At 40.6% G+C, this 24855-nt stretch overlaps 1 protein-coding gene across 1 annotated transcript; it reads left to right on the forward strand.

The window, feature by feature from the left end:
* The first annotated feature begins 2105 nt into the window (after window positions 1-2105).
* brwd3 (bromodomain and WD repeat domain containing 3) lies at window positions 2106-19991 on the forward strand. The gene is made up of 40 exons (XM_073479510.1): window positions 2106-2249; window positions 2404-2462; window positions 2568-2597; window positions 2783-2842; window positions 4137-4287; window positions 4475-4573; window positions 4706-4866; window positions 5645-5866; window positions 6082-6182; window positions 6291-6361; window positions 7218-7318; window positions 7438-7478; window positions 7571-7675; window positions 7775-7925; window positions 8026-8160; window positions 8245-8373; window positions 8692-8917; window positions 9019-9159; window positions 9347-9530; window positions 9633-9726; window positions 9819-9989; window positions 10716-10789; window positions 10872-11064; window positions 11206-11316; window positions 11401-11508; window positions 11624-11748; window positions 11843-11925; window positions 12010-12121; window positions 12257-12318; window positions 13007-13162; window positions 13248-13368; window positions 13474-13599; window positions 14346-14421; window positions 14515-14571; window positions 14681-14824; window positions 14942-15094; window positions 15186-15355; window positions 15679-15767; window positions 17045-17179; window positions 17272-19991. The coding sequence occupies exons 1-40, from the start codon at window positions 2216-2218 to the stop codon at window positions 18138-18140; spliced, it is 5430 nt and encodes a 1809-aa protein (XP_073335611.1). The 5' UTR covers window positions 2106-2215; the 3' UTR covers window positions 18141-19991.
* Window positions 19992-24855: the final 4864 nt, after the last annotated feature.

A 24855-nucleotide genomic window follows, 5' to 3' on the forward strand; every position in this document is an offset into this window, starting at 1 on the left:
TTGTGGAATTTCAATTAAAAAAGCACCTTCAGTGTCCCTTTAGGAGAAAAAAAATGCTATCCATCAATCTTTTACCATTCAAAGAAGCAATTAATTTTACCTCTTAATTGTTTCTAGTCTTCTTTAAATTAAAAGAGCCAGTGGTGGTTATTTAACAGAAAACCCCTGGAGGGACCTTTTCAATCAGAAAAGATTTTTCAGACCCAAGCGGCACATCCTTTTCCTTTTTTTAAAAAAAGAAAACAATTTCCCCTTTCCCTCACAAAACCATATCCATGTGTAGGGTGAAGACCAGGTGACATTGTCTGAGCTACAATAAGTGTGTTACCAGTAACATGTTTACACCTCTGGCAGCTCCCTGGATTGTTGATTACGCTGCCCTTTGCTGCATTGCTCGGATGCTTTCTTATGTTTTGTCATAAGGCCAAGTCGTATCACATCTCACTGCTTGGCAGGCAATCAGAGGGACACATTTTTTTAACCTGTGATGGTTGTGAACTTGATGGCCTTCCAGATTGGCGGGACTGACACGAAAAAGGTCTTGCACTCATTTAAGTTTGAAATACTGGCATTTAATACATTGTGTGAGTAGTGTCAGGGACACTATTGCTACAATAGCTCAGACACAAAAGTATTGAAACATTATTTTGGAGCAGAATATAAAATAACATCCAAGCTGGGATATCAAGTCAATATAGAGTTTATTTTATTCAAAGAGAAGATGACTGCTCCAATTTCATGATAAATCAAGCTTTATTGTGGAGAAACTCAGCATGCACAACCAATAATAATCTTCCAGTCATGCACTTCCTTCGTGGACCACAGTGACACACGTTTTGTCAGTATCAGATAAGTAAAAAAAAAAAAGCATGAATCATAGGACATTTACTTTCAGTTTCCAAATAACTTGTGACATCACCTTGGTTGTTAGACAAGTCTCAGACATGTTCTCAAAATTTCCACGACTGTTTTTTTTTAAGCAAATGAACGTCAGGGGAAAAACAGAGCAAATGCAGCTTATTCAATTGTTTTTACTCGTTCTGTCAGGTTGGGATTTTCAAGGACTTGTTGGTTTTTGCAGGATGCAGGCTTCGACTTCACAGCAGTATCACACTGAGACTATCTTAGAACCTAAGATAATGTGGCATATAAGAAAGTTTTTATTTGTGAATTATATACCATTATAATAATGGATGTGCCATTTAAATACATCACGTGTCTAGTTTGTGTGTACTTTTCAATTCTAGGTAACAATAATTACTGTTTCGGTTATTCTCCTGTGTTAACATGAATGCAGATGTTGTCACAGCCACATCTGAATGAACTGAAATTGTTACTGAGACACTGTAAAAATAAGAGATTGTAAAGCAAACATCTGTATTAAGATTACAGGCAAGATCCAATTAATGATATACAATGTCCATTATGTTAAATTATTTTTCATGATATGATTTTTTATTTGTTAAGCTTGTACATTTATGATTTACCACGTTACAGTATAACCTAAAGCTTTTCTTTGTTACCATTAAGGTCAAGTAGGCCTCTTCCTAAATTAAACCCAGATGTTCTCCTGGAATGATGGTCTCCAAATACTGCCATAGCACCACAACACGATGCAGTTTTTCATGTAATCGAAAATAAGTCAATAAATAAGTAAGATTTCCCAACACTTTCAACTTTATCTACAGCATGTAGGCTACTGTGTATGGATGTATGTGGCTTATATGACAGCAACACGTTGTAAACCTCAGGGTAAACGATGTTTTGCACTCACAAGATGACACTGGCCACCTAAAAAACACTAATCTTAAAAATCTTTCTGAAAACTATGGATAGTATTTTACCTCTGTTGAGTTTACAGAAGACAAAGGGAGTTAAATGTTAATATCTGACTGTTTCATAGGTTACTGAAAATAAAACCTTACCTGTCTAAAATTTCTGGACTTCACATTTTAGATTTGAATATTTAAATAGTCCTGTTTATCAGATGTATTCGTTTTAAATAAAAAAATAAATAAAAAAATGCCCAGTATAGCATTGTTTCACTGGAGGGCGCTAACACAAAGCACCAGGTGGTCCGGGGACAACTTGAGAAAGGAGGAGGCCATTCACTAGCCTGTTTTAGCTACACACAACTAGCTACTGTTAGCTAGCCGGCGGCTAACGAGCAAGCTAAAACATCAGTCTGTCTTAATGTCGCCTGTCTTATCAAGTGATGGCAAGAGAACAGTGTTCACAAACTGAAGCGGGTGAGTGCTGGCTGTCCCTTTGATTCGCGACAGGATATTTTACATTCACATAGTTTGTAGCGAGCTAAGTAACCGAGTGCAACCACGGCTAGCTAACGTTAGCTCGGCTCTATTTTAGTTGGTACCAAGCTAATATACCTCTCGTTCTTTTCAGAACTGTATTACCTCATCGCCAGATTTCTGCAGTCGGGACCTTGTAAAAAAGCAGCACAGGTAACATCCCGTAATATGCCAAATATGTACTCGTATCGGTTATATTTATTTTAAATACGGAGCTAATGCTAGCAGCTAACGCTAACTGTGTGTGTCTGTTGTTAGATTCTGATCGAGGAGCTGGAGGAGTATGAGGTAGGTTCATCAGGACCTTTCTGTGTTTTTCTTCTGTGTGGTTTCCGTAATACTGCCTATCTGGCCGCCTTTTGGGCAACTTTTCAGTAATTTTGGTCGGTCTTAGGCAAAGAATCGCGTTGCCGAGCCGGGACGAAACTGGCAATTTAGTGCCACCTATTAACAGCTTTTTTCTTTAACTTTAGTTGGTCCCTGAACGATGGAGTTGGGACGGGGAGAAATACAAACGGACCTTCCAAGACTGGGTGAGTGTGAATTGTCATAATTAACTTTTTTTTATTAAAATGAAGCGATTAACTTCTTCTTTAATCGACAGTTGAGTCGTACCGGATGTGTTTATTTTTATTCCAGCCAACCATCTGGATTAAACACGGTGACAATGTATTTCTGTTTATAAAAACACAATAAAACATTTATATTAGTATAGGCCTATTTTTAAATAACTACGAGCAGGCTTTGCTATTGTGTAGGCTAATAGGTGGAGAATAGAGACAAGGGCACGTAGTGATAGGCTGAGCCAGAGCCCGGGAGCTGTCGGTCTTCTCTTGCAGCCAATGAAATCACAGCTACTTTTGCAAGCGAACCGGAAGACTAGTAGGCGAGTCTTTTGATTGGCTGTGAGCTTCTCTGCCCCTCCTCTTGCTTTCCCTCACCCTCCCTCTCTTTTTTGTTATCCAGCTAGCTGCATCACAAAACCATGCTTCGGATTATTGGTGTAAACATGAAGAGACAGAGAAAAAAAACAATAAAGAGGAATCATGTAATTTATGTCCGTCCTGAGTATAATTATGATTGAGTTGAAGGACGAAAAGTCTAAACACTGTGTTTTCCTTGTAATGTCTAGTTTATATCACATCTTTGAGATTGTTCTGTCCCAGTCTAAGAGAGACAGTGTAGAGTGAATAGAAACTAGTTGAGATGCCAGCTGAATTTTTGAGTTTTACACTGTAGTAAAGGATACAGATAGATGTAAAGCAACAAAATCTGAAAATATCTTTGCAGTTAAAGACGATTTGCTGTCATGGACACAATTTTTCTTTTCTCGAAATAACTGTAAAATACAGCGAGGTGGATACATTGTTTGGGCCAACATATGGGATAGTGTAAGTTTACTGCTGATATATCCGTATTGGTGTGTATTTGTGCTGATAAAGAACAAGAAACTGCAGTACAGAAAGTAATTTTAAAGTATAAAATGTCTCGAATTGCTACACAGCATGGGAAGTTGTTAAAAAAAAAAGTAATGTTTGTCTTGAGAGTCAGCAGATATGTCATTGTCAGATATTTAGAACTCTAAAATATTTGTTGATCAGCCTCAGAAATCCATTAATGGTCAGTTTAAATTATGACGGTGACGTCTGTAATAAACACTGGCCGTTTAATCTGTTTAAATAAACTGGAATTCCTTTTAACTTATCCAAACTTAACCAATTCAAACAATTTGACACTTTAACTGAGATAACACTACTTTGGCATTTCTCATTAAAGGCTACTTTTATATTTGTTGTATTATATAATGGCTGTCCATGTCTCCTGCAGGTGATTTTGAACCAGCACATTCCTGCAGACTACCTGCTCCGTGTTTGCCAGCGGATAGGCCCTCTAATAGAGAAGGAGATCCCACCTAGTGTTCCTGGAGTCCAAACACTTTTGGGGCTGGGGAGGCAGTCTTTGCTGCGTACCACCAAAAGTGAGCATTTCCATCACATCATACCATAGCTCCTTTTTATGTTTTTTATGGACAGTCCACGCATTAATACTGTAGTAATTGTTAGAGTTATTGTGTTTGTGTGATTTGTTGGCAATAGGTCTGTTTCCAAATCAGTAATCATTCATATTTCTCAATGTTTTTTAAATTCACTACCCGTGTGATTTAGGTTGTAGCCACAAAGTATGCAGTGGTTCAGCTGTGGCAGCACTCCATCGAGGACGTCCACCAGAACCTCCAGTCAGCAATGGAGGTCCTCCCAATGTTGGTGTGTGAAGCTTTTTATTTTGATTTATACCCATTTAAAACACTCAAAGCTCCTAGAGCAGTTGAGACTAATAAAGGCTGCTTTAACAGTTTGTTGCCTTCGCTAATCATTCTTGTTTTTCTTCATATCAAGTGTCCATCATGGGTGCTCGCCAGGCCACAGGCTTAGCTCGTATCGGCCAGGCCCTGCCGTCTTCCACCTACCAACACATGAAGATACACAAACGTATTCTCGGACACCTTTCTTCAGTGTACTGCGTAGCCTTTGATCGCACCGGTCGTCGGATATTTACGGTGAGTGATGATTTCTGGGCCAGATGATTATTGCCACATAACTGTAGTGTCTTACTAATTCTGTTTCCATCTGTCCAGTCCAAGCTAAGTAAATTATACAAATGCTGCAAAGATAATATGCAAGGGTTGAGGTATGTGAATCAACACTTACAGATTATTATATGAAGTCCTGTCATGAAACACATACATGTGACGAATTTGTTTTTACTCTAGTCCAGAATCAATTTCAAAAAATACATTTCAGGTGGTTCTGAACCCTTTGCAACCATTGCGAAACATTGTAAACATTTTCTGGTCATGTCATTTTTACATAAAATACATGTTAATGAAAGCATTACATCTAGGGGCTGTTGCTGTGTCACTACAGTTTAGAACGGGCTCAGCTAAGCTGGAAGCTGTGTGCTAAGTCTGATCTTACTCTAACAAAATGAGTGCAGGTTCAGCTGAATCACAGCGAAATCAGATGTTTGATGAAGTTACATTATACGGTCCAACACACAGGTGATTAAGAGAAGCAAAATACTAGGGAAAGAATGAAGAAATACTCTTGTAATAATAAGCAGTAGATGATTAATCAGTTAAAAGCTAGTTTTGATTTTAATTGTGACAAAATTACATTAAATTGTATTGTATTAATTGTATTATGACAGTCGTTACACGACCACATGTCACAAATGGTGCTTACATTAACTCACAAGCTGTTTCCTAACATTTAATGGAGATAGTTTTTTAATAAAACCGTCCTATTTATCTGTTGCCAATGTCAAATGTGTTTCAGGGTTCTGATGATTGCCTGGTGAAAATCTGGGCCACAGATGACGGCCGGCTCCTGGCAACACTCCGCGGCCATTCTGCAGAGATCTGTGACATGGGCGTCAACCACGAGAACACTCTCCTTGCCTCAGCGAGCTGTGACAAAACCATCAGATTGTGGTGCTTACGCACTTGTGCACCCATCACTGTTCTGCAGGCCCATGGTGCCTCCATCACATCCATACAGGTGAGACTGAAGGAGTTACTCAAACATGGAAATAGGAAGTTTTGATTCAGGCCAGTAACTTTTTTTTTTTTAAACTTATATTACCCTTATCGAGTAGATTGTCTTCCTTTTACTCCACATGTCAGCATTCACAAAACTAGTTATTTGCTGCTTTAGCCTTGTGTTAAACGTCAGCTTGCCTGTGACTAACCAACACTGACTCTCTATCCCCTTAGTTTTGTCCTGCTGTCAAAGGGACGACGCGGTACTTGGCCTCCACCGGTGCAGACGGCATGGTGTGTTTCTGGAAGTGGCACTCCATCAGCATGAAATTCAAGTAAGTCTTTGAAACATCTGTTGCAGCGTTTTTAGCTCTGTACATTCTAGCTTTTCTAAAGTTGCTCCTTTTTTCACGGAAGTAACAACAGCTTTTATGTTTCCTCAGTGATCAACCAGTCAAGTTTGTTGAGCGGTCACGTCCAGGAGTACAGGTCTCTACTTCCTCCTTCAGCAGTGGTATGTGTATTTCCCTCCTTGGTAACATTTCAGTTATCAGATGTACATGCCCCACAACTAACAACATAACTTTTGGCTTATGAATTTCTATTGCTCAAGCCAAAGCTAAACACTCTTTTTTTTTTTTAAACTTATAAAAGCACAGAAAATGATGAAGTAGTTTGAGTAGTAGTTTTTATGCATCAACATTGGCTTACCTCAGCAAATAAACAGGGAGTCTGATACCATTTTTATATTAATTACTAAAAATATGCGTGTTTATGCCGGGTTTTTAAGTGCTGATTAACCTTCTGAAAAAGAGCAATTGTCTCCTGTCCTATTGCCAGTAAGGGCGTTTGCCTTTCCTTTTTTTTTTTCTGGTGTCATGTTCGATGTCGTCTCTCCTCCTAACTCAACATCATCTGAACAATGTTTGGGGACGGCTCCAATTGGAGCAGATTGAAAACTATTCATGGTCCAGCGTACAGAACACGCGTCACTGCATCGAGTCATTTGACTGGGAATGAATGCCGATTGTGCCCTTTTTTCCACTGGAGACAAAAGCCAGGTGTTGGTGGGTTTTTTGTCCAGTGTGAAAGGGGTTTTAGCGTGACAATGTCCATTGAGTAACACAATAACTGCGGACAAATAGTTATACATTTGTTGTGGCAGCCCACCTGAATGAATTGGGCACATTGTAATTTTAGAAAAACTTTGTTTTCAAAATGTGAAATGTTTCGATAGTTTGTTTTAGGCTTCACTGGGCAGACATAATAAACATCTATAAATAGCAACAGAATGAGAGGATGTGGATCTATAGATGTTGTTGTAGACTGAATATGTTCCTCTTACATTTGATTCTGTTTAATGTTAACAGGTGGTATGTTCATGGCTACTGGTGGCACTGATCATATGATCAGGGTCTACTACCTTGGTGCTGAAACTCCGATGAAGGTCTCTGAGATGGACGCTCACACGGTAGGAAACAATACACAGTAACGGCGTCGTCCTTGTTCCAATCTGTTTTATGCATTAACCTTATTTTAAAGAAAGGTCTGTGTAACTCTAATACATGTACTTTTTTCTGTTTTTTGTAGGATAAAGTTGTTGTCGTTCAGTTTAGCAATAACAGTGACAGGTGAGTGTTTTTGCTAATAGTTACATAGTCCCAAACTGTTTCTTTAGTGTGGTTTTAAAGCCTCTGACAGTTAAATGTGTGTATGTGTCCAGTCTAAGGTTTGTGAGTGGCAGTCGAGATGGCACAGCTAGGATCTGGCATTACCAGCAACAAGAGTGGAAGAGCATCACTTTAGACATGGCTGCCAGGCTGCCTGGGTAAGAGAGTAAACAGTGTTCCACAAGAGTTTCACGGTACCATTTCTGTCTCTGTAAACTGCTTTGGTGTTTCCTGTCTGATGGGATATTTTCCTCCAGGAGTGCTGTTGCCAGTGGGGATGATAAAACCAAGCTGGTGGTGACCATGGTGGCCTGGGACCGTGCAGATAGCACCGTCATCACAGCAGTGTCAAACTACCTGCTCAAAGCGTGGAGCACGACCACTGGACAGCTGCTTCATGTTTTATCTGTGAGTGGCTGAAGCTGGAATTTGTACTGTGCTGCTAATAGAATGAATAAATTAGTGATTCACATACTGACCAACAGAATGTGTTCTCTCTCTCCCCAAGGGTCATGATGACGAGGTGTTTGTGTTGGAGGCTCACCCATTCGACTCCCGCATCATGCTATCTGCTGGCCATGATGGCAACATTTACATGTGGGACCTGACCAAAGGAGCCAAGATCCGCAACTTCTTCAACATGGTAACTGATCGACAATGAGAATCATCGTTTTTGATTTATTTATTCACACTGTCGTTGAGTTAATTTTTAAATCTTTGTGTCCAGATTGAAGGGCAAGGCCACGGTGCTATTTTTGACTGCAAGTTCTCAGCTGATGGGCAACACTTTGCCTGCACTGACTCACACGGCCATTTGCTCATCTTTGGCTTCGGCTGCAGCAGACCATATGAGAAGGTGACTGCACATAACTGTTGGTTAAAACATATTTACTCTTAATAATCAGTTCAGTTCAGTTTCCGTTCCTTTTTTTCTCAAAGGAACAACATTCAGACTTGATAGTTATACAGTATTTGTGGTCACGCACACTGTTCTACAATCATAAGACCCAAATTCAGGCCACGTGTCATCAAGGATCCTTTGAAATACTGTAGGGAAGACTGCTAATAACCCTAAAGAAGCTCTATATTGTAACTAACTCTGTCTTCCTGGTCTGCCCTGTGCAGGGAGGCATCTAAGCATCTTCAACACAAATCTACTGTTTATTCCCTCCAGATTCCTGACCAGATGTTCTTCCACACGGACTATAGACCTCTTATCCGTGACGCTAACAACTATGTGCTGGACGAGCAGACGCAGCAAGCCCCGCACCTCATGCCTCCGCCATTCCTGGTGGATGTCGATGGGAATCCTCACCCCCCTCACTACCAGCGCCTGGTGCCAGGAAGAGAAACCTGCAACGAGGAGCAGCTAGTGCCCCAGCTTGGATACATGGCTAACAGTAAAGCCTGCTCCGTCATTACTCGCACCGTTCAGAATACTTGAGTTTGAAATATAATCGAATCGAGTTTTTAACCCAATATCTGCCCTTTTGTTGCTCAGGTGATGGAGAGTTGGTTGAGCAGGTGCTTGGCCAGCAAACGGCAGATAACAGAGAAAGCTTACTGGACAATCTCATCAGGCAGCTGCAGAACGAGCAGGACGAGCTTCAAAACGGAGAAGAAATGGCTGATGAGGCAGAAGGTATCTTTTATTTCACATTTTATCAGCAAACAATTTTTCTGTGTGATATACAGTCTAGTAGGATGTTTTTGGTTGTGAGCATGAGCATTGTGTAGATACTAGTGTTCTAATAGCTTCGTGTGGCCAAAAATGTCAGATTTCCCAAGCAACAAAACGTCAAAACAATCTGGTTTCTCCGTATTTTTAGCTAATGATGCAGATGCAGATGTGGTGGCCTCCTCTCCGGCTGCTGAATCACACAGAAGTGGGCAGGTGGATGGGGTGTGGCAGATGCAGCATAATGCCTTGCGTAGTCAAGTGGCCACCGAGAGGGACCTGCTGGCCTGGAGCCGCAGAGTGGTGGTCAATGAGGTGCCGCAAGGGACATTCAGGTGAGGCTGAAGGACGGAATTTCAATGGATGGAAGGAGTTTATCTTTTTATATAATTTGTTTAGTAATCATGTACAATTTCATAATGGGTTTTTTTTATTAGAGTTTTGGAGGAGTGCAGAAAAGCCAAAGGTGACATGGAATGTTCTCTATACAATGCCGAGAGGAGGAAGAAACCAGCAGCCTGCACACCCAAGGTACAATGTTCTTCACTTCACAGCTGTTTTCACAACTCACAAATACCATCAATATGAATTCATTCCCGCTTTCCACATTTTCGCAATTGTAGAGCGAACTGCTGACCACTCGACTGCGCTCGCTGCGGCCCAGCAAGAAAAAGCAGCAGCAACACGCCTATCAGACTCGCTCAGCTCAAGTCCGCCGTCCCGGGACCAGGAGTCGAAATGGCAGCAACCGGCGCAACCCTGACAGCCAGGTAGACTCTGACAGCGATGGAGAGGTATGTTTCGTCTTTCTTATGTGGCTGGAACAGCAACATTAAATGTTGGCATCAAAAGTTAAATTTGGCATTGGAAACAAAACCTGGTAGCACTGGCATGTGAAATGTGTGGCAGTGAAACAAGTTCGACTGAACTTTAAAATACAGACATTAAAAATGATGATTTTCTTTTCATATTTTTTGCATTTTGATTAGATTCTTTTCTTCATTCATGAATGTCTTTTCGTCCGCTATACTCAACTTCTTAAAAATGACAGACATTAAGCAAAATCAGAAGATTGTCATTGAAACACACATCAAGATAAAAAAAAAAAATCAAAACAAAATGAAATAATAGTATTGTCAGTGGGGCTTTTTTTCAGTGGAACGATGTTCAATGCCAATACAACTTTTTCAAATACAAATATTTTAATGCCAATGTTTCTATTTTTAGTTCAGGTTTTGTTTTCAAATCAAAGTTTGAAAGTTTTATTTTCAGTGCCAAAACTGTTTTAGACATATATATGTATTATGATGTTTTTATTGTATATTTTTCGATATAAAAAAAAAATCAAATATTGGAAAAGTTGCACAATTTTTTTTTTTTTAAAACTGCCATTTAAACAGTCTGAAAATAAAAAATGATGTGGAAATACTCTACTTGAAAATGGATATGATATAAAGAAGCCAGAGAATAGTATGTATGCTGTATGTCATAATACTAACATAATTTTCTGTGTTTTTCAGGCAGCAGAACAGGTGGAGCAAAGCGAGGCGTCCTCTGATGGTGAAGCTCAGTGGCAGACTGAAAGCAGCTCCAGGTACATGTCTTCGACTGAGCATTAGTGTTTTCAAGATTTAATAATAATCACCCTACTAACTACAGCCCCTTTTCATTTTCAGTGACTCCTCCAGTGAATATTCGGATTGGACTGCCGATGCTGGGATCAACCTTCAGCCGCCCAAACGATCAACCAGGAGACCCGTACAACCTCAAGGCTACAGCAGCTCTGAGGAGGAAGAGGGCGATGACAAGGCGAAAGAGGCCAAGAAGAAGGAAAATGAGAAGAGGAAGAAACCCAAGGAGACCAAACAAGTGAGCTAACATGACCTGCAGCTCCTGTACTCACGCTGAAAACATGTCTTTGTGGAAAACATTAGCTGTGCTCCATCTTTCAAATGCTGTCCTGCAGCACCTTTCTCACTGTAGCCTGACCAACAAATTGTATGTACTCAGAAACCCACATCCTCTCTGGCTGGACTTGATGCGGAGGAGTGGCTGCCACCATCCTGGATAATGGAGACCATCCCACACCGCTCTCCTTTTGTTCCACAAATGGGAGATGAGGTAAGGAGTGTCACTCTATTATCAAACAGAAAAATACATTACATTACATGCATTTGTGATCACGGTCCCCCTCTCCTCCTCCAGCTCATCTACTTCAAACAGGGTCATCAGGCCTATGTCCGAGCCGTCCGCAGGGCCAAGGCGTACAGCATCAACCCTCAGAAACAGCCCTGGAACAGACTTGACCTCAGGGTGAGTGTTATTTATTTTTTAATTAATTAATCACCACTTATCTGACTAGCAACAAATACTCCTGTTCATTCATCCTGAGTCTTACCTTTTTATGGATTTTCTTTCACCCCCTCAGGACCAGGAATCTGTGAAGGTGGTTGGAATCAAATATGAGGTGGGACCTCCGACCCTCTGCTGCCTAAAACTGGCTTTCTTGGACCCAGTCTCAGGGAAGATGACCAATGACTCTTTCTCCTTAAAGTGAGCATTTATATATAGTACACCCACTACAAGATAAGTGAATGTACACTGAAGCATATGAATTTCACTCTGCTTTCCTTCCCACACTCTAAAGGTACCATGACATGCCTGATGTCATAGATTTCTTGGTGCTGCAGCAGTTTTACAACGAGGCTAAAGAGCACAACTGGCAGCCAGGTTAGTGTTTTGAAGGGATGTGCCTCCCACTTATGTTCATTGTTGTGGGTATGTTCTGGTCCCATTTTACTTTGCTCTCCTCAGGTATGAGGTTCCGCAGCATCATCGACGACGCCTGGTGGTTCGGCTCTGTGGAGGACCAGGAGCCTCTGCAGCTGGAGTATCCAGACAGCCTGTTTCAGTGCTATGCAGTAAAGTACGTCTGGAGGAGTTCTCCACTCCAACATTATGTATCAACAGTCACTTTTCACGAGCTAAATGAAATAAGTGATTGTAATCTTGCACATTGTATGGTTTAATAAATAACTGATGTATTTTCTTGTTTCACCAGGTGGGATAATGGTGAGCGGGAGAAGATGAGTCCCTGGGACATGGAGCCGATTCCTGAGGAAGGTTAGTGTTATCACACAGTTTAATGAGACCACACTGCATTCTTTAAATGTAAATTGTCATCCTGAAAAAGGGTTTTGATCCAGATTTCTGTATGAATATTTTCAAAGCTAGTAAAGCATTTAACAAAATCTGGTCAGTCGAAAACAACTCTGGACGTAACGCATTCCTAAAGCAAGAAATAATGTCTTCTTTCATGAAGACTGTCTTTTTTTTTTTTTAGCAGATAAAAGGGTCAATTATTTTTAGCATTTAGAGACTTCAACCTGTTCGTGGTGGCTTTTAGATATTCTTGAATGGTCGGGAACCTTCTGTATCACAAAAGACTTTATTACCATATCTTTTGATTTGAAACCACTTGCTGCTCCTTTTCAAGTTGCACTTTTTCCTTTTTGGCATGATTTATACAACCAGGTCATCCATTTATAATTTTCACTTTCTTAATTTAATTTCCTCATTCTTCCATTTTATTATAGTAGCAGAATGGTTTGTGATTTTACTATATTATATTTATATATCATGCTTCAAACTAAGAGACAGTTTTCTTTGTAAAATATAACCTCTAAAGAACTAAAGAAGTATTTAATCAGGATTGTTTAAATGAAAAAATACAGTTTTTTGCTTTTTTATATGTGCTGAACAGTTAACTAAATACAGCTTCATTCTCTGACACATTCTGTGGCTCCATCAGCTGCGTTGCCAGAGCAGGTTGGTGATGGCGTGGAGGTGGCAGAGGAGGAGCTGAAGGCTCTTCTTTACACGCCTCAGGAAGGAGAGTGGGGTGCCCACACACGAGACGAAGACTGCGAGAGAGTCATCTGCGGCATCGATCAGCTTCTTACACTGGGTAAGACACCACAAGGTTGTTCCTTACAGGAAAAAATCCGACCTCCATGTCCGCCATGTTTGATCTCCCTCCTGTTTGTCCACAGAGGTAGCCAAGGCATTCGCGTCACCAGTAAATCTGCGGGACTACCCTCTGTACTGCACTGCGGTGGCTTACCCCACTGACCTCAGCACCATCCGCAAACGGCTGGAGAACCGCTTTTACAGGTGGAGCAGCATGCATAATCTACGCCACACAATTCATCTTTTCCATATACTGTATATCTAAGCCATATATTGAGCTTCACGTGTGGATGTTCTTTTCTGCTGCAGGCGGATTTCTGCATTAATGTGGGAGGTGCGCTACATTGAACACAATGCCCGCACTTTCAACGAACCCCAGAGCCCCATAGTAGCATCTGCCAAGGTGGTGACTGACGTTCTCCTGCACTACATCGGGTAAGACTCCACAGAGTGATAGCTCTGACTGATACTATGGATGCACAGTAATATCTGCATTAGGCATGGGGCAATATGAAAATTTCATGCAACGATTATCCTTTCCAACATAATTTGCGATATGATCCCAGTAATCAGTAAAATATTCTTAAAACTTTAAAATAATCATTAAAATTGAGTCACTTTAACCTTACATTTAGTTAGGCAACAAATATATATATTGCAGAGATGGGACACACATCTTTTTTTTCAGTGAAAAACAAACAAAATAAATCTTAACAAGTAATCTGATCCACGATAAAATCTTTTATCATCCCATCCCTAATCTGCATGTCATCACTATCGGCCAATAAAGGCTTGAAATGAAGTATCTGCGCCAGCCTAAAATGAAGATTTCTGCCAATATGCTAGGCCGATAAGATAAGGCTTTAACACAAACTGAACAAAGTAGTGTTTTTTTATTTGGCCCAGTGAGTGTGGACATTTTTAAAAGCAGTGTATGTCTACATCTGCAAGTAGGCAAAATGCATTTAATGGCACTGCAGGGGAGACTTGATGTGCTCTCTTTGCAGGTGGAAAAAATTCTGAGCATATATCGATAACAGCATCAGCAATTGGCCAAAATGAGTTAGAAATGATCAGATATCTGCAAAAATATGATATCCTGCACCCCCTTCAACACTGGTATTAACAATTATCTAATATTTCTACACGAGTTTGATTCCTTTGCTCCCTCTTTTCTTCAGGGATCAGAGCTGCACAGACATCTTGGATCTGTATCACAAACTGAAGTCTGAGATCAGCAGTGGAGGAGAAGCGACGGTAAGAGAGTTGTGTAAAGTGCACAATTACCTCTGCTCCTTCTCTGGATTATTGTTTTGCTGTTAATAATAATGTGTATGTGTTCCTCTGCAGGCCGACTTGGATGTGGATGTGGACTCGGACACTCCAGGCACATCTTCTGGACATCGGGTAAGAAGCACCACAGTCCACATCCTACAACAAACCCCTAAGACTGCTGCAAACTTAAAATCATCTACAGTAGCTCCAGTCTTAGTTTGTTTTATTTTCTCTCTAAAAGGGAGGGAACCCGAATTCTCAGAAGCGTGGTGTGGTTTTAAATGTGAAAGCGTGGCGAGGTCAATGCCGAGAGCTGGTGCGCCGAATGATCACCTCGCCAGATTCAGAACCGTTCAGGCAACCTGTGGATCTGTTTGAGTATCCGGTAAAGTCCACTGACGCCAGAAGACACTTCACATGACATCAAAAATGCATGCCACAGGTAGAAAAGTATAAGGAGAAGTCGAGTTAAAGATTTCTTCTCTCACCTTGTTGTGTTCAGGACTATCGAGACATCATTGACACTCCAATGGACCTGAGTACAGTGTCAGAGACGCTGTTTGAAGGGAACTATGAAAATCCGATGGAGTTTGCCAAAGACGTGCGCCTCATTTTCAGCAACTCCAAAGCGTACACGCCGAACAAGAAATCACAGGTGAAGTGTCATCCTTGAGATTTACAAAATCAGTGTAACAGTCTAGTATTGATTTTACCACTTTTCTTGTTTTTGTTTTTTTTTGCTTTAGATCTACACAATGACCCTCAGCTTGTCGGCCTTCTTTGAAAAGAACATCATCTCCATCATCTCCGACTACAAGTCTGCCTGTCAGAATGAGCGGCGGGCTCGTCAGAGACTCAGTTACAGGGACAGATTGCACAACGGAGGCAGCTCGCCACCTATTAGTCCATCCCCCAGGTACTGAGCCTCAGTCAAAAGCATGTCACTGAACACTGCACATTATTACATGACTTCTTTCATTCCAGTGTATGTGGGGCATCTGCTCCATTAAGCTTGAAGCCTGTTTTATACTTTACATTTAGCTTTAGAAATACAGTAAAAATGGTTTCTTGTTTTCTCTTCTCATCTGTTTTCTGCTGAAAAACAAGTCCTAGTTCTGGTCTATTAGGTGTTTCAACGCCTTTAATTTCAGCTGATAAAAGTGTCAGACACCTTGCTGTTACATAAAGTATCTAATTATTCTTAAATGTTCTGTCTCTTCTCTGTTTCCATATGTCCAGTCCTAAAGGGAAGCACAAGTCAGGGAAGGTGTCAAAGCCAAAAAAATCCCAGACCTCAACCAAGAATCGTTCTCAGAGATCATATCAGGGTAAGTGTGTGCTGTTGTGGCTCAATGTGTTTTCAGGTCGCTGTGCTGTGCAGCAAAAGTTTAGTCTGCTTCAACTTTTTTGCCTGACAACCGCGCTTTTTTTTTTTTTTTTCTCGGGCCCCCTGTGTTTGCATCCCCGCTGTGTTGTGGCCTGGCCTCCATTCAAATGAATAAGAGGGCTGCAAGTCCTTCTGCCACCAGTTTTATGTGGGCATGGGCAGCTTGGAGGGCTTACTGCTGTGTGCACACATTCTGAAAGCTGAAGAAAATAGATTTTCCTTTATAGATACAGTTTTGACAACCATTTAGATTCTGCATGTTGTAGCAAACAGTAATTAGAAGTTTAAGGCATTAACACAATTTTAAGCGATCCTCTTAATTATTTATATTTAGTTCTAGAAACTTTCAAGTTCACACCAATGCAACTATATGAGACGGCGTATCATCTCTATTGCAACAACTCTCTGTACAGTACTCTGTATACCGTTTTAACAGTTGTCTTGTCGGGCTTTTTCATAGCTGGATATAATTTGTTGCATCTTAAAATATGAATGAGCACAGTGATAGCGAGTTACTTGCTACAGGTGCATTTCTAGTGTTGATGCAGCTGCAAAAACAAAAGGTGTGTGCATAGTGAATGTGTGGTTGAGTGAGTGAGAGAGAGGAAGCGGCCAAGAGTGGCTGTAAATGCAGAGGAAAAGCAGTGAAGTTGTCAGTTTAGCAGTAAATTTAAACGTTCAGGGTTGCGTCATACAGTCACAGCTGTAACTCAAACAAACCAATGAGCTGATTGTCCCTTTCCTCTGTCAAAAACTGAAAAACTCTGCCACTTGACCAGCTGAGAGTTTGACAAGCTAACTTCACCACAAGGCACTTATTGGCAGGTGAAACTGATGACGTGCATTACGTCACTGGCAACACCATCAGCCAGAGGCCGGGAGATTAGTCCCGTCACGAATCTTTGGTCTGAACTGGGCTTTAGACAGTGTCATCAGAATTTGTAAAGATAAACAGATCATTGATTTTTCGCACTGACAATTGTCATTTACATTTCCAAATTCTTCTCCAAAAATATTTAAATAGCTGTGTGATGGTGTTTTTTTTTCCTCCTTTTTTATTGTTGTTTTGGGCCCGCTTCTGCTTTTGATGATTGAAACTGAAGGCTTATTTTAATAGATTTTTGATTTTGAATCGAAATCGGGACACCCTTAATGAAAAATAATGATTACAGTCTTGTTATCAACGTATTGGTAATTATCTATGCATTGTTGTTTTAGCTCATCAAAGCAGCAGTGTAGCAGAGGAAGAGGACATCCAGCCTTCTTCCCCAAGTTCAGGGACGAGCAGCGAGAGCAGAAACGAAGGGCCGCATCGGGTGACTCGCAGCCAAGCTACTCCAGTGAAGAAGTCAGGTATCAGAGGCTTCATAAACACCTTTCATATTAATATGACTTCAAAGATACGCTGCAGAAATGAACTATTGTCCTCTTTGTGTTGCATCCAGGGCACCAGCGTAACCTACATCTAAGTAACGGCTCCAGACAGCAGCACAGTCGGGGGGCGTCGCAGTCTGATGACGATGAGGGGGGGGAGGAGTCCGGATCCAACAGCTCATCGTCGGAGTCCTCCTCCAGCTCATCATCCTCCTCTTCCTCTTCATCGTCAGACAGCGAGGACAGCTCCGATTCTGAGGTGGAGAAGTACGTGGAAGGTGGAGATCACGACTACAGCAAAGCACCCTGCCTGTCGGTACGGCTCTCGGCTAAGGGTAAGGTGGCGGCCTCAGGGAAACGGAAACACAAAGGAGGAGAGGACGCAGCACAGAGACCTAAAAAAGCACGAGTGCAGCTGCCGGTAGAGGTGGAGGAGGAGGAGGAGGAGGAGGAAGATGAGGAGGATGAAGAAGAAGAAGAAGAAGAAGAGGATGAAGAAGAAGAAGAAGAAGAAGAAGAAGAAGAAGAAGAGGAGCAGCAGCAGCAGCAGCAACAGCAACAGGTGGATGTAAGACGAGAAGAGGATGAGGGAGAGGAGGAGGAAGAGGAGGAGCCAGAGGAGGAGGAGGAACCTGAGGAGGAGGAGGAGGAGGAGGAAGAGGAAGAAGAAGAGGAGGAGGATGAGGATGAGGACAACTCTGGTGAGGTGCAGAGAGGAGCAGCAGCAGCAGCTAGCAGTCCGAGAGGCAACCAGTGCAAGTCTCGAAGGGTGAACACACGCAACCAGGGCCGCAGGACAGTTCTGTACAGGGACGAGTCAGAGGACGACGGCCACGGGTCGAAGGAAGACCCCCTCAACCTGGGTCGGTCCCGCTCAGGACGGGTACGCCGCATGACTGAGAAGGCACGTGTCAGCCACCTCATGGGCTGGGGTCACTAACACAACACTCATACTCAAACCTCAAGACTGTCAAACATGAGTAAAACTTCAGGGATTTTTTTTTCTTTTTTTTTGTAAAAGTGTATATATGATATAAATATATATATATATGTGATTTTCTTTTTATCTGAGACTGCTTATGACTCTCAATCTGAAAGCTGGTCCTCACGATGTGTCGCCAAGGAGGTCGACAGAGCTACTGTTCAACACGGACCCTCTCCAACTGGACTAACTCACCTCGGCCTTACCGCTTGCCGGAGGAGACTTCGAGACACTGCTCTTCCTCTCCTCCATCACGTCCAGTACTTAACACTATACACCCTCCTTTCTGCACCTCTCACAACTTTTTCCTACTCCTGGTCACCAAAGAAGGATGCGGAGATGCCAAAAAAATGGTGCTCATGTTTTATTTCTCAGTTGTTTTTTTCTCAACGAGTAATTTAACAAAACTCTTCGTGCTAGTGGTCACCAGTTCCGTCACGACCACTGTGAAAACCGTGTGCAGTATCACTCAAGGTTACCGATGTCAACTTTTTTGGTCTTTCCTCACAACCACAAGCCTTAGTTTTCAGAGCTCGCATCAGTCAGATTTTGTGTGCGATCAAGGCGAGTAGTTTGGGCACTAGCAATACCGAGGAATCACAGTGACAGCACCACAGTCATCCCAGCTCCTACAGATAATGGTGTGAATGTTAAATGTTTTCCCTGCTTTCCCTTTGCTGGTGTTGACTGTTTTTCAGCAATTTAAATCATGTTAGAATCAGATTTTTTTTTTTTTTTAAGGGTAAAGGTGATTTTTCTTTTTTTTCTTTTCTTGGGTAAAAAAGCCACTGCACCGTGTTTGTATTTGTACATCCTGATCGATTATTCGTGGTCGCCTCCATCACACCCTCTCCACCCAGCATGTGCAAAAAGCAAAAGGGGCTCCTGGCATACTCTTCTTCCACAGAAATATTTATTTTTCCATTGTATTATATTCGGGTGACTTTAGCTATTTCGTACGTTCATAGTGACGAGGAAAAGGAAATATTTGCACATTTATCTACTCCACATGGCAGCTGAGTAATAAAGAAGAAGAGAAATGAGATGAAAGCACTCATGATTTTTGTTAGATTGTTTAAACTGTGCCAGCACACACAAATTCAGTCTTTATTTTTTTAGTTTGAAGTTCAGCCTGTGTATCATGAAGCTTCATCTTTTGTTAGTTTGTTGTGCCATTTTTATCCCCCTGGACTGTTTTTTATTTTTTTTATTTTTTGGGTAGATCAATGCACTCATGATTGCTTTTTCCATAATATACTACAATCAGAATCACTGTCTAGTTTTCCTGCCTGGTTTTATGAGTGATTCCTGGAAGTGTTTCTAAAAATCTAGTGGAGCTACATCAAAATGGATACATCAATAATGTTTACTTTGAAGTGTGTGCAGTCGCTGGTCGGTAAATCATTTGATTCAGTCAGGACAAAACCAGGAAATCTGGCTCTCAAGTTCTCATTTCAACACTGGGTGCTCTAATCCAAACCCACCTCCTCATTACTCTGCCTCTGTGTGGTCATAAGAGAGAGGGTTCTCAGAGATAAAAACACACAAATCAGCATCTAGGGTGCTCCGAGCGGCAGCATTAAAAGCGTCTAGAAATTATTCTGAGTGTGAGAAGACTAAGATTCATATTTTGGAATCTTATTTTCATATAGTAGCTGGCTCTTAGTCTCGCCTCAAAGCATCAGATTAGTGGATGGCAAATACAACAATAACGTTCTACTGTAGGTGGAATATGTGACTGTCTTTTATACGCGATGTTTTGATTGTATGTGTTTTCTTTTTTTTAATAAAAAATTGGATTTCTCAGAATGAATTTGTTGATTTCATGATTTCAGCACAAACTGCATGAGCTGTTCGCCAGCACTGCAACTGAGTCATCTGTAGCCTTTTTTTTCTTTTAACAACCGTGGGGTCATAAACATGCACCGAAGGCAAAGATTCACGAGTCACAGAATACTGGGGACTGTAGCCTATCGACCGTGATAGACAGTCATAAACCTGACTGTACTATTTGCAAGTGCGTAACTGCATTAATTCACTGAAAGCTGGGGGTGAGTCAGACGAGGAACAAACAAGGTTGAGCTGTGACGCACCGGGCTCTGCCACACCTAGAAACTGCAGAGATGCTGGAGGATGATGGGAATTAGAGGAGATCAATGCATAAAGGTCACTTTAAAGGATGTAGTGTGTCACATGTGCACATACAAATAAAGAAGAAAAGGTGACTAGGTGTGTAAATGAGTGATGAATGAAAATCTGAAGTACTTCATTTAAAACATCAGGTGCTGATAATATTGAACCATGTTTGATAATAAACTTTTCACAATAGTAAGATAACATACCTTATTGTCCCCAAGGGGATATTTTGCTTGAGCAATGGTGCTTCAGACAGAGAGGTTAAAAAGAACAGGAAAAAAAAATCAGCTATTGGTAATCATAAAAAACATAAAATCAAAATAAATTATGCACAAAACTAGGTACATAATTGTATTTTGGGTTACTACTAGAATATGTTTACATGCTTCAATGCTCAAAAATCACATCAGTTTTCTCATACTGTCCAGTGCTGCAGCTCTGTCTGAAACGCCCCCCGCCCCCAAATACCCAGTCTGCTCTGATTGGTCAGCTCACACGTGCCTGAGCCAGACAACAACAACAGAGCAGCTGTGCTAAATCAATTCTTATGCGCCAAACTAGCTGCTGTGTGACATGGTGAGGCATCATTGAATGCTTTGATGAGAATGAAAATGATGTGAATTCATCGAACACCAGAAGAATGAGGAGGGTTCCAGAGGCTGGGAGGCTCCTTTAAATTGTCATCCATCTGTATATAAAGCGTTTAGGTTGACAGCTCTCTAAATAATGCAGAATTTTTTGTGCAAATGTACCAAACAAAGAGGCTGCCATCAGGAGCTCTTCAGTTAGTTTAATCAATATTTCAAGTATCCTTGGTGTATAAAAACAGTTTATTCTTATAGTATGTCATGTTGAGGAGAAACAGCAGGAGGGTGGGTGTACAAAGCATGAAGGCTTTGTAATGAATGAAGCCAGGAATCAAGTATTTGTTTATAGTTCCAACTAAAACGGTAATGCTTTAAACAACAACAGGCTATTGCTGTGTTTTTTAATCACTTGCTTTGTTTTTAGAAATAAATGCAATTAACTTCAAAGTATAATTAAAATGTAAGTGATCTTCCTTAACCATACTGGACTGGCTGACAACAGCAGCTCTTCAAAATCAAACTGGCCTGATTGAAAGTCAACTTGTGATGCACTTACAGGAGATAGTCCAATACTGGAAAAGATCATTTAAAAACAAAAAACCTAAAAAGTAAACACTTAAATAAATAAATGAATAATAATTTAATTTGCTAAAGTAACCCTGCAGATGTGATGTACTCCATAATGTGATGTCTTAAGTAAATATTATGATAGTGATTTAACTAGTATTACTGGTATTACTAGTTGTAGTACATTTATTCAAGTACTGTATTTACATACAATTTAGAGGTACTTCTACTTTACTAGTATTTCCATTTTTTTGCTACTCTATATTTTCCCTTCACTACATTTTGAAGGCAAATACTGTACTTTTTACTCCTTTACAATTACTTGATAACTTTATTTACTAGTGACTTCGCAAGAGACAAGGTTATGTATTTTTTAATTTATTTAATCAGCAATCACATTTTAAACGACACTGATTCAAATAGTCACAAAAATCCTGAATATCAGATCTGTTAATCGGTCGACCCAGAGGATACGTTTATACAAGCATGTAAATAGTGAGTATTTTAAAAGGTGCAACATGTAAGAATTTTAGTTGAAAGAGTCAAATTATCAACAGAATGTAATAAAATAAGTTTTGACGGTACAACGTTCATGTATTATTATATGTTGTCGAGATATCTACTGAAGTTGGCATTCTAAGCAGCTAGCAACCGCCCATTCCTGTCCAACAATCCTGTGCTAGTGGGGTAAATGACAACACATCCCTGGTGTTCCAAGCTCCCAGTCTGGACCACTAGATGCCTGGCTAATAGAGCTAACTAGCTAATGGAAGCTACAGTTAGCAGCAGTTAGCAGTTAGTCTGGCGATATGCTGTGTGTGAATTCGACAGGTGGCCAATTCTTAAATATTGCACCTTTAAGGCCAGGCTATTTACACATTACACCAAAAAGTCCAAAAAGTAATCTATGCATTGCATTAAAATGTAATGCTTAACTAACCTAACTGCCGTCCAAAACCATCATGGTTTGGTTTCTGAAATAACTACACTTTCAAATGTCAATATATCGTAGTTTACGTGGGAATTTAAAAATGTAAAAGTCAGTTATAATCTACTCACCCACATGCAGACGGAAAGTTGGATGAAGTTTCGTAGTCCACAAAACATTTCTTGAGCTTCACAGCAAAACAGCGTAAACCAATACATCATACAACCACACATGCACCATACAGCTCGTCCGATGTAATATAAGTCCCAGGTAGCCCAGAAATCTGAAATATGGGTTGAATGAAAATTCAGTCATCCTCTACTCACCTTCATGTCGATGGAAAGTCAGGTTTAGTTTCATAATCCACAAAACATTTCTGGAGCTTCACAGCAAAACAGTGTCTGGTGTGATCCAATTCATTGGTAGCCCTGTGATCCCAAATTGATTTGAAAAGACGTGATTTACACCCTTGACCTGCGTTTGACCTTGTGCACCCACTTCAGATGGGGTGAGCTCTAACACTTTTAACGCAGCAGCTACAGTGAAAAATTCGGCTCTAAAAAGGGTGTAACTAATGTCTTCAAAAGTCAATTTGGGATCACGGGGCTCCCAATGAATTAGATCACACCAGACGAGCTGTATAAACTAATTTTTATTTATTTGCCAGTTGTTATTTCCCACGCTGTTTTGCTGTGAAGCTCCAGAAATATTTTGTGGACTAAGAAACTTCAAACGACTTTCCATCATGAGCAGATGATGACTGAATTTTCTTTTTCAGGTGAACTTATCCTTCCTAATAAAGCTAATGAAGATGCATGCAGGGAATGTCATATAGATTACTGTCCCAACAGTGTACTTCACCACCAATGGACGACTCCAGACAGAGAGTGGTTGTGTTATATTTATTACCACAATAACACAACAATCTGAGCATCTAGATATCATAACAGGAATATTTTAACTTCTCTACTGGTGAAACAGTTCCTTAACGATACACAACATACCCAAAGTCTCAAGATAGATACATCACTTTACAGCTACATAGGGCACTACTGCACACAGTATTTTAATCTTCAATATTTAGTCAGAGATTCACGAGCATGTCAGAAACACCTTTAATACTCAACAACAGCTATGTGCATTTACATTGTGCTTCAGTCTCAGATTTAGCCCGCACGTCCTAACCTGTGCTTTAATCGTCTTTTTTATGTAATACGGAGTACATACTGTAGCTATGCATACATACACAATGAACAAACGCACAGGGACAGAGTGCAATAACTGCTGGCAGACTGCTTGAATAATTTAAAAAGTGCAGGAACATTGCAGAACTGACATTCACTATGCGCACTACAACAAACAAGTGTCACCATGTAATACACACAGCCTGTTGAGGATGGACATGGAAAAACAGACGTCAACATGCCCAATGCATTTTCAGCTGTTCAGTCCATATATAATATACGTTTCTTCTAAATTCAAAACAGCCAAGGCTTTCTTTATCAGGAGGTAAATCCTTGTGCTGCTTCTGTGATGTGGAATAAGAGAAAAGATTTGATTGGATATGGCCACAATTCCTGGTTTATAACTTCGAGCACTATGCCAACTATTGGTTTAATATTCTGAGGGACTGTAGGAAAATTATTAGGGGGGAGAGGGGATCAGAAAAGGGCGAGGGAGGGTCTTTTTTCCTCATTCAACTTCTATATTCTTCAGCTTTCCTTTGAAGTATAGTTAAAAGTTACATAATTATGCTTTTAATTGTTAAGGAAAACATTAAAGGCCCTGAAATCATTTTCTCAATCAGCTTTTTATTATGTGCGATGGAGTCCCACAGGAACACACATTTTTCTGTGGTAATTTCATTCTCAGTCTCTTATCGCTGTGTTGGAGTTGTTCCTACAACATCACAATTAATACTGCTCCAGGACCGTCACTGCAATTGACCAATCATATTTTTGCAAACTCAGGAAAAGACTGATTAAATACACATGGGAGAAGTTAGTCTTTTTAACACCTCTGTGTTTGGTGAAATATGGTAGGTGATTTGCAGTGGAATTTTTACTTTACAATTTTTACCAGGTAAAACTAATTCCATTCAAATAGGGCTTAGGTGAAACTCCAGTGCCTCACCCATTCAACCACCATGACTCGCTCCATAAGTGGACTTTTTTTTTGTTAGTTGCAATGATGGTCCTGGAGCAACATTAATTATGATGCTGTATAAATCCAGATGTACAGTTGCTGTAGGAACAGCACCAACACCAAACAGGATTTTGCAACATCTGAATCAAAATCTGTTGAGAGTTGGTGGGTTGTTGTTTTTTTATGCTGCCAAGCAACTGTCAATTAAATCTGACCAAACCATACCCTCACAGTCCTGATGAAACACATCAGCTGAGTTGTACAGTGTTAAACTCTTAATAAACAACAAATAAAGATGTTTTTCCAAACT

The sequence above is a fragment of the Pagrus major genome, chromosome 13, assembly GCF_040436345.1.
Source record: "Pagrus major chromosome 13, Pma_NU_1.0".
NCBI classification, from domain to species: domain Eukaryota; kingdom Metazoa; phylum Chordata; class Actinopteri; order Spariformes; family Sparidae; genus Pagrus; species Pagrus major.

Coding starts and splice junctions, on each gene's coding strand:
- brwd3 (XM_073479510.1), top strand. CDS start 2,216: ATGGCAAGAGAACAGTGTTCACAAACTGAAGCGG. Junction 6,183..6,290: donor TCCATCAGCATGAAATTCAA/GTAAGTCTTTGA, acceptor ATGTTTCCTCAG/TGATCAACCAGTCAAGTTTG. Junction 15,768..17,044: donor TTCTCAGAGATCATATCAGG/GTAAGTGTGTGC, acceptor TTGTTGTTTTAG/CTCATCAAAGCAGCAGTGTA.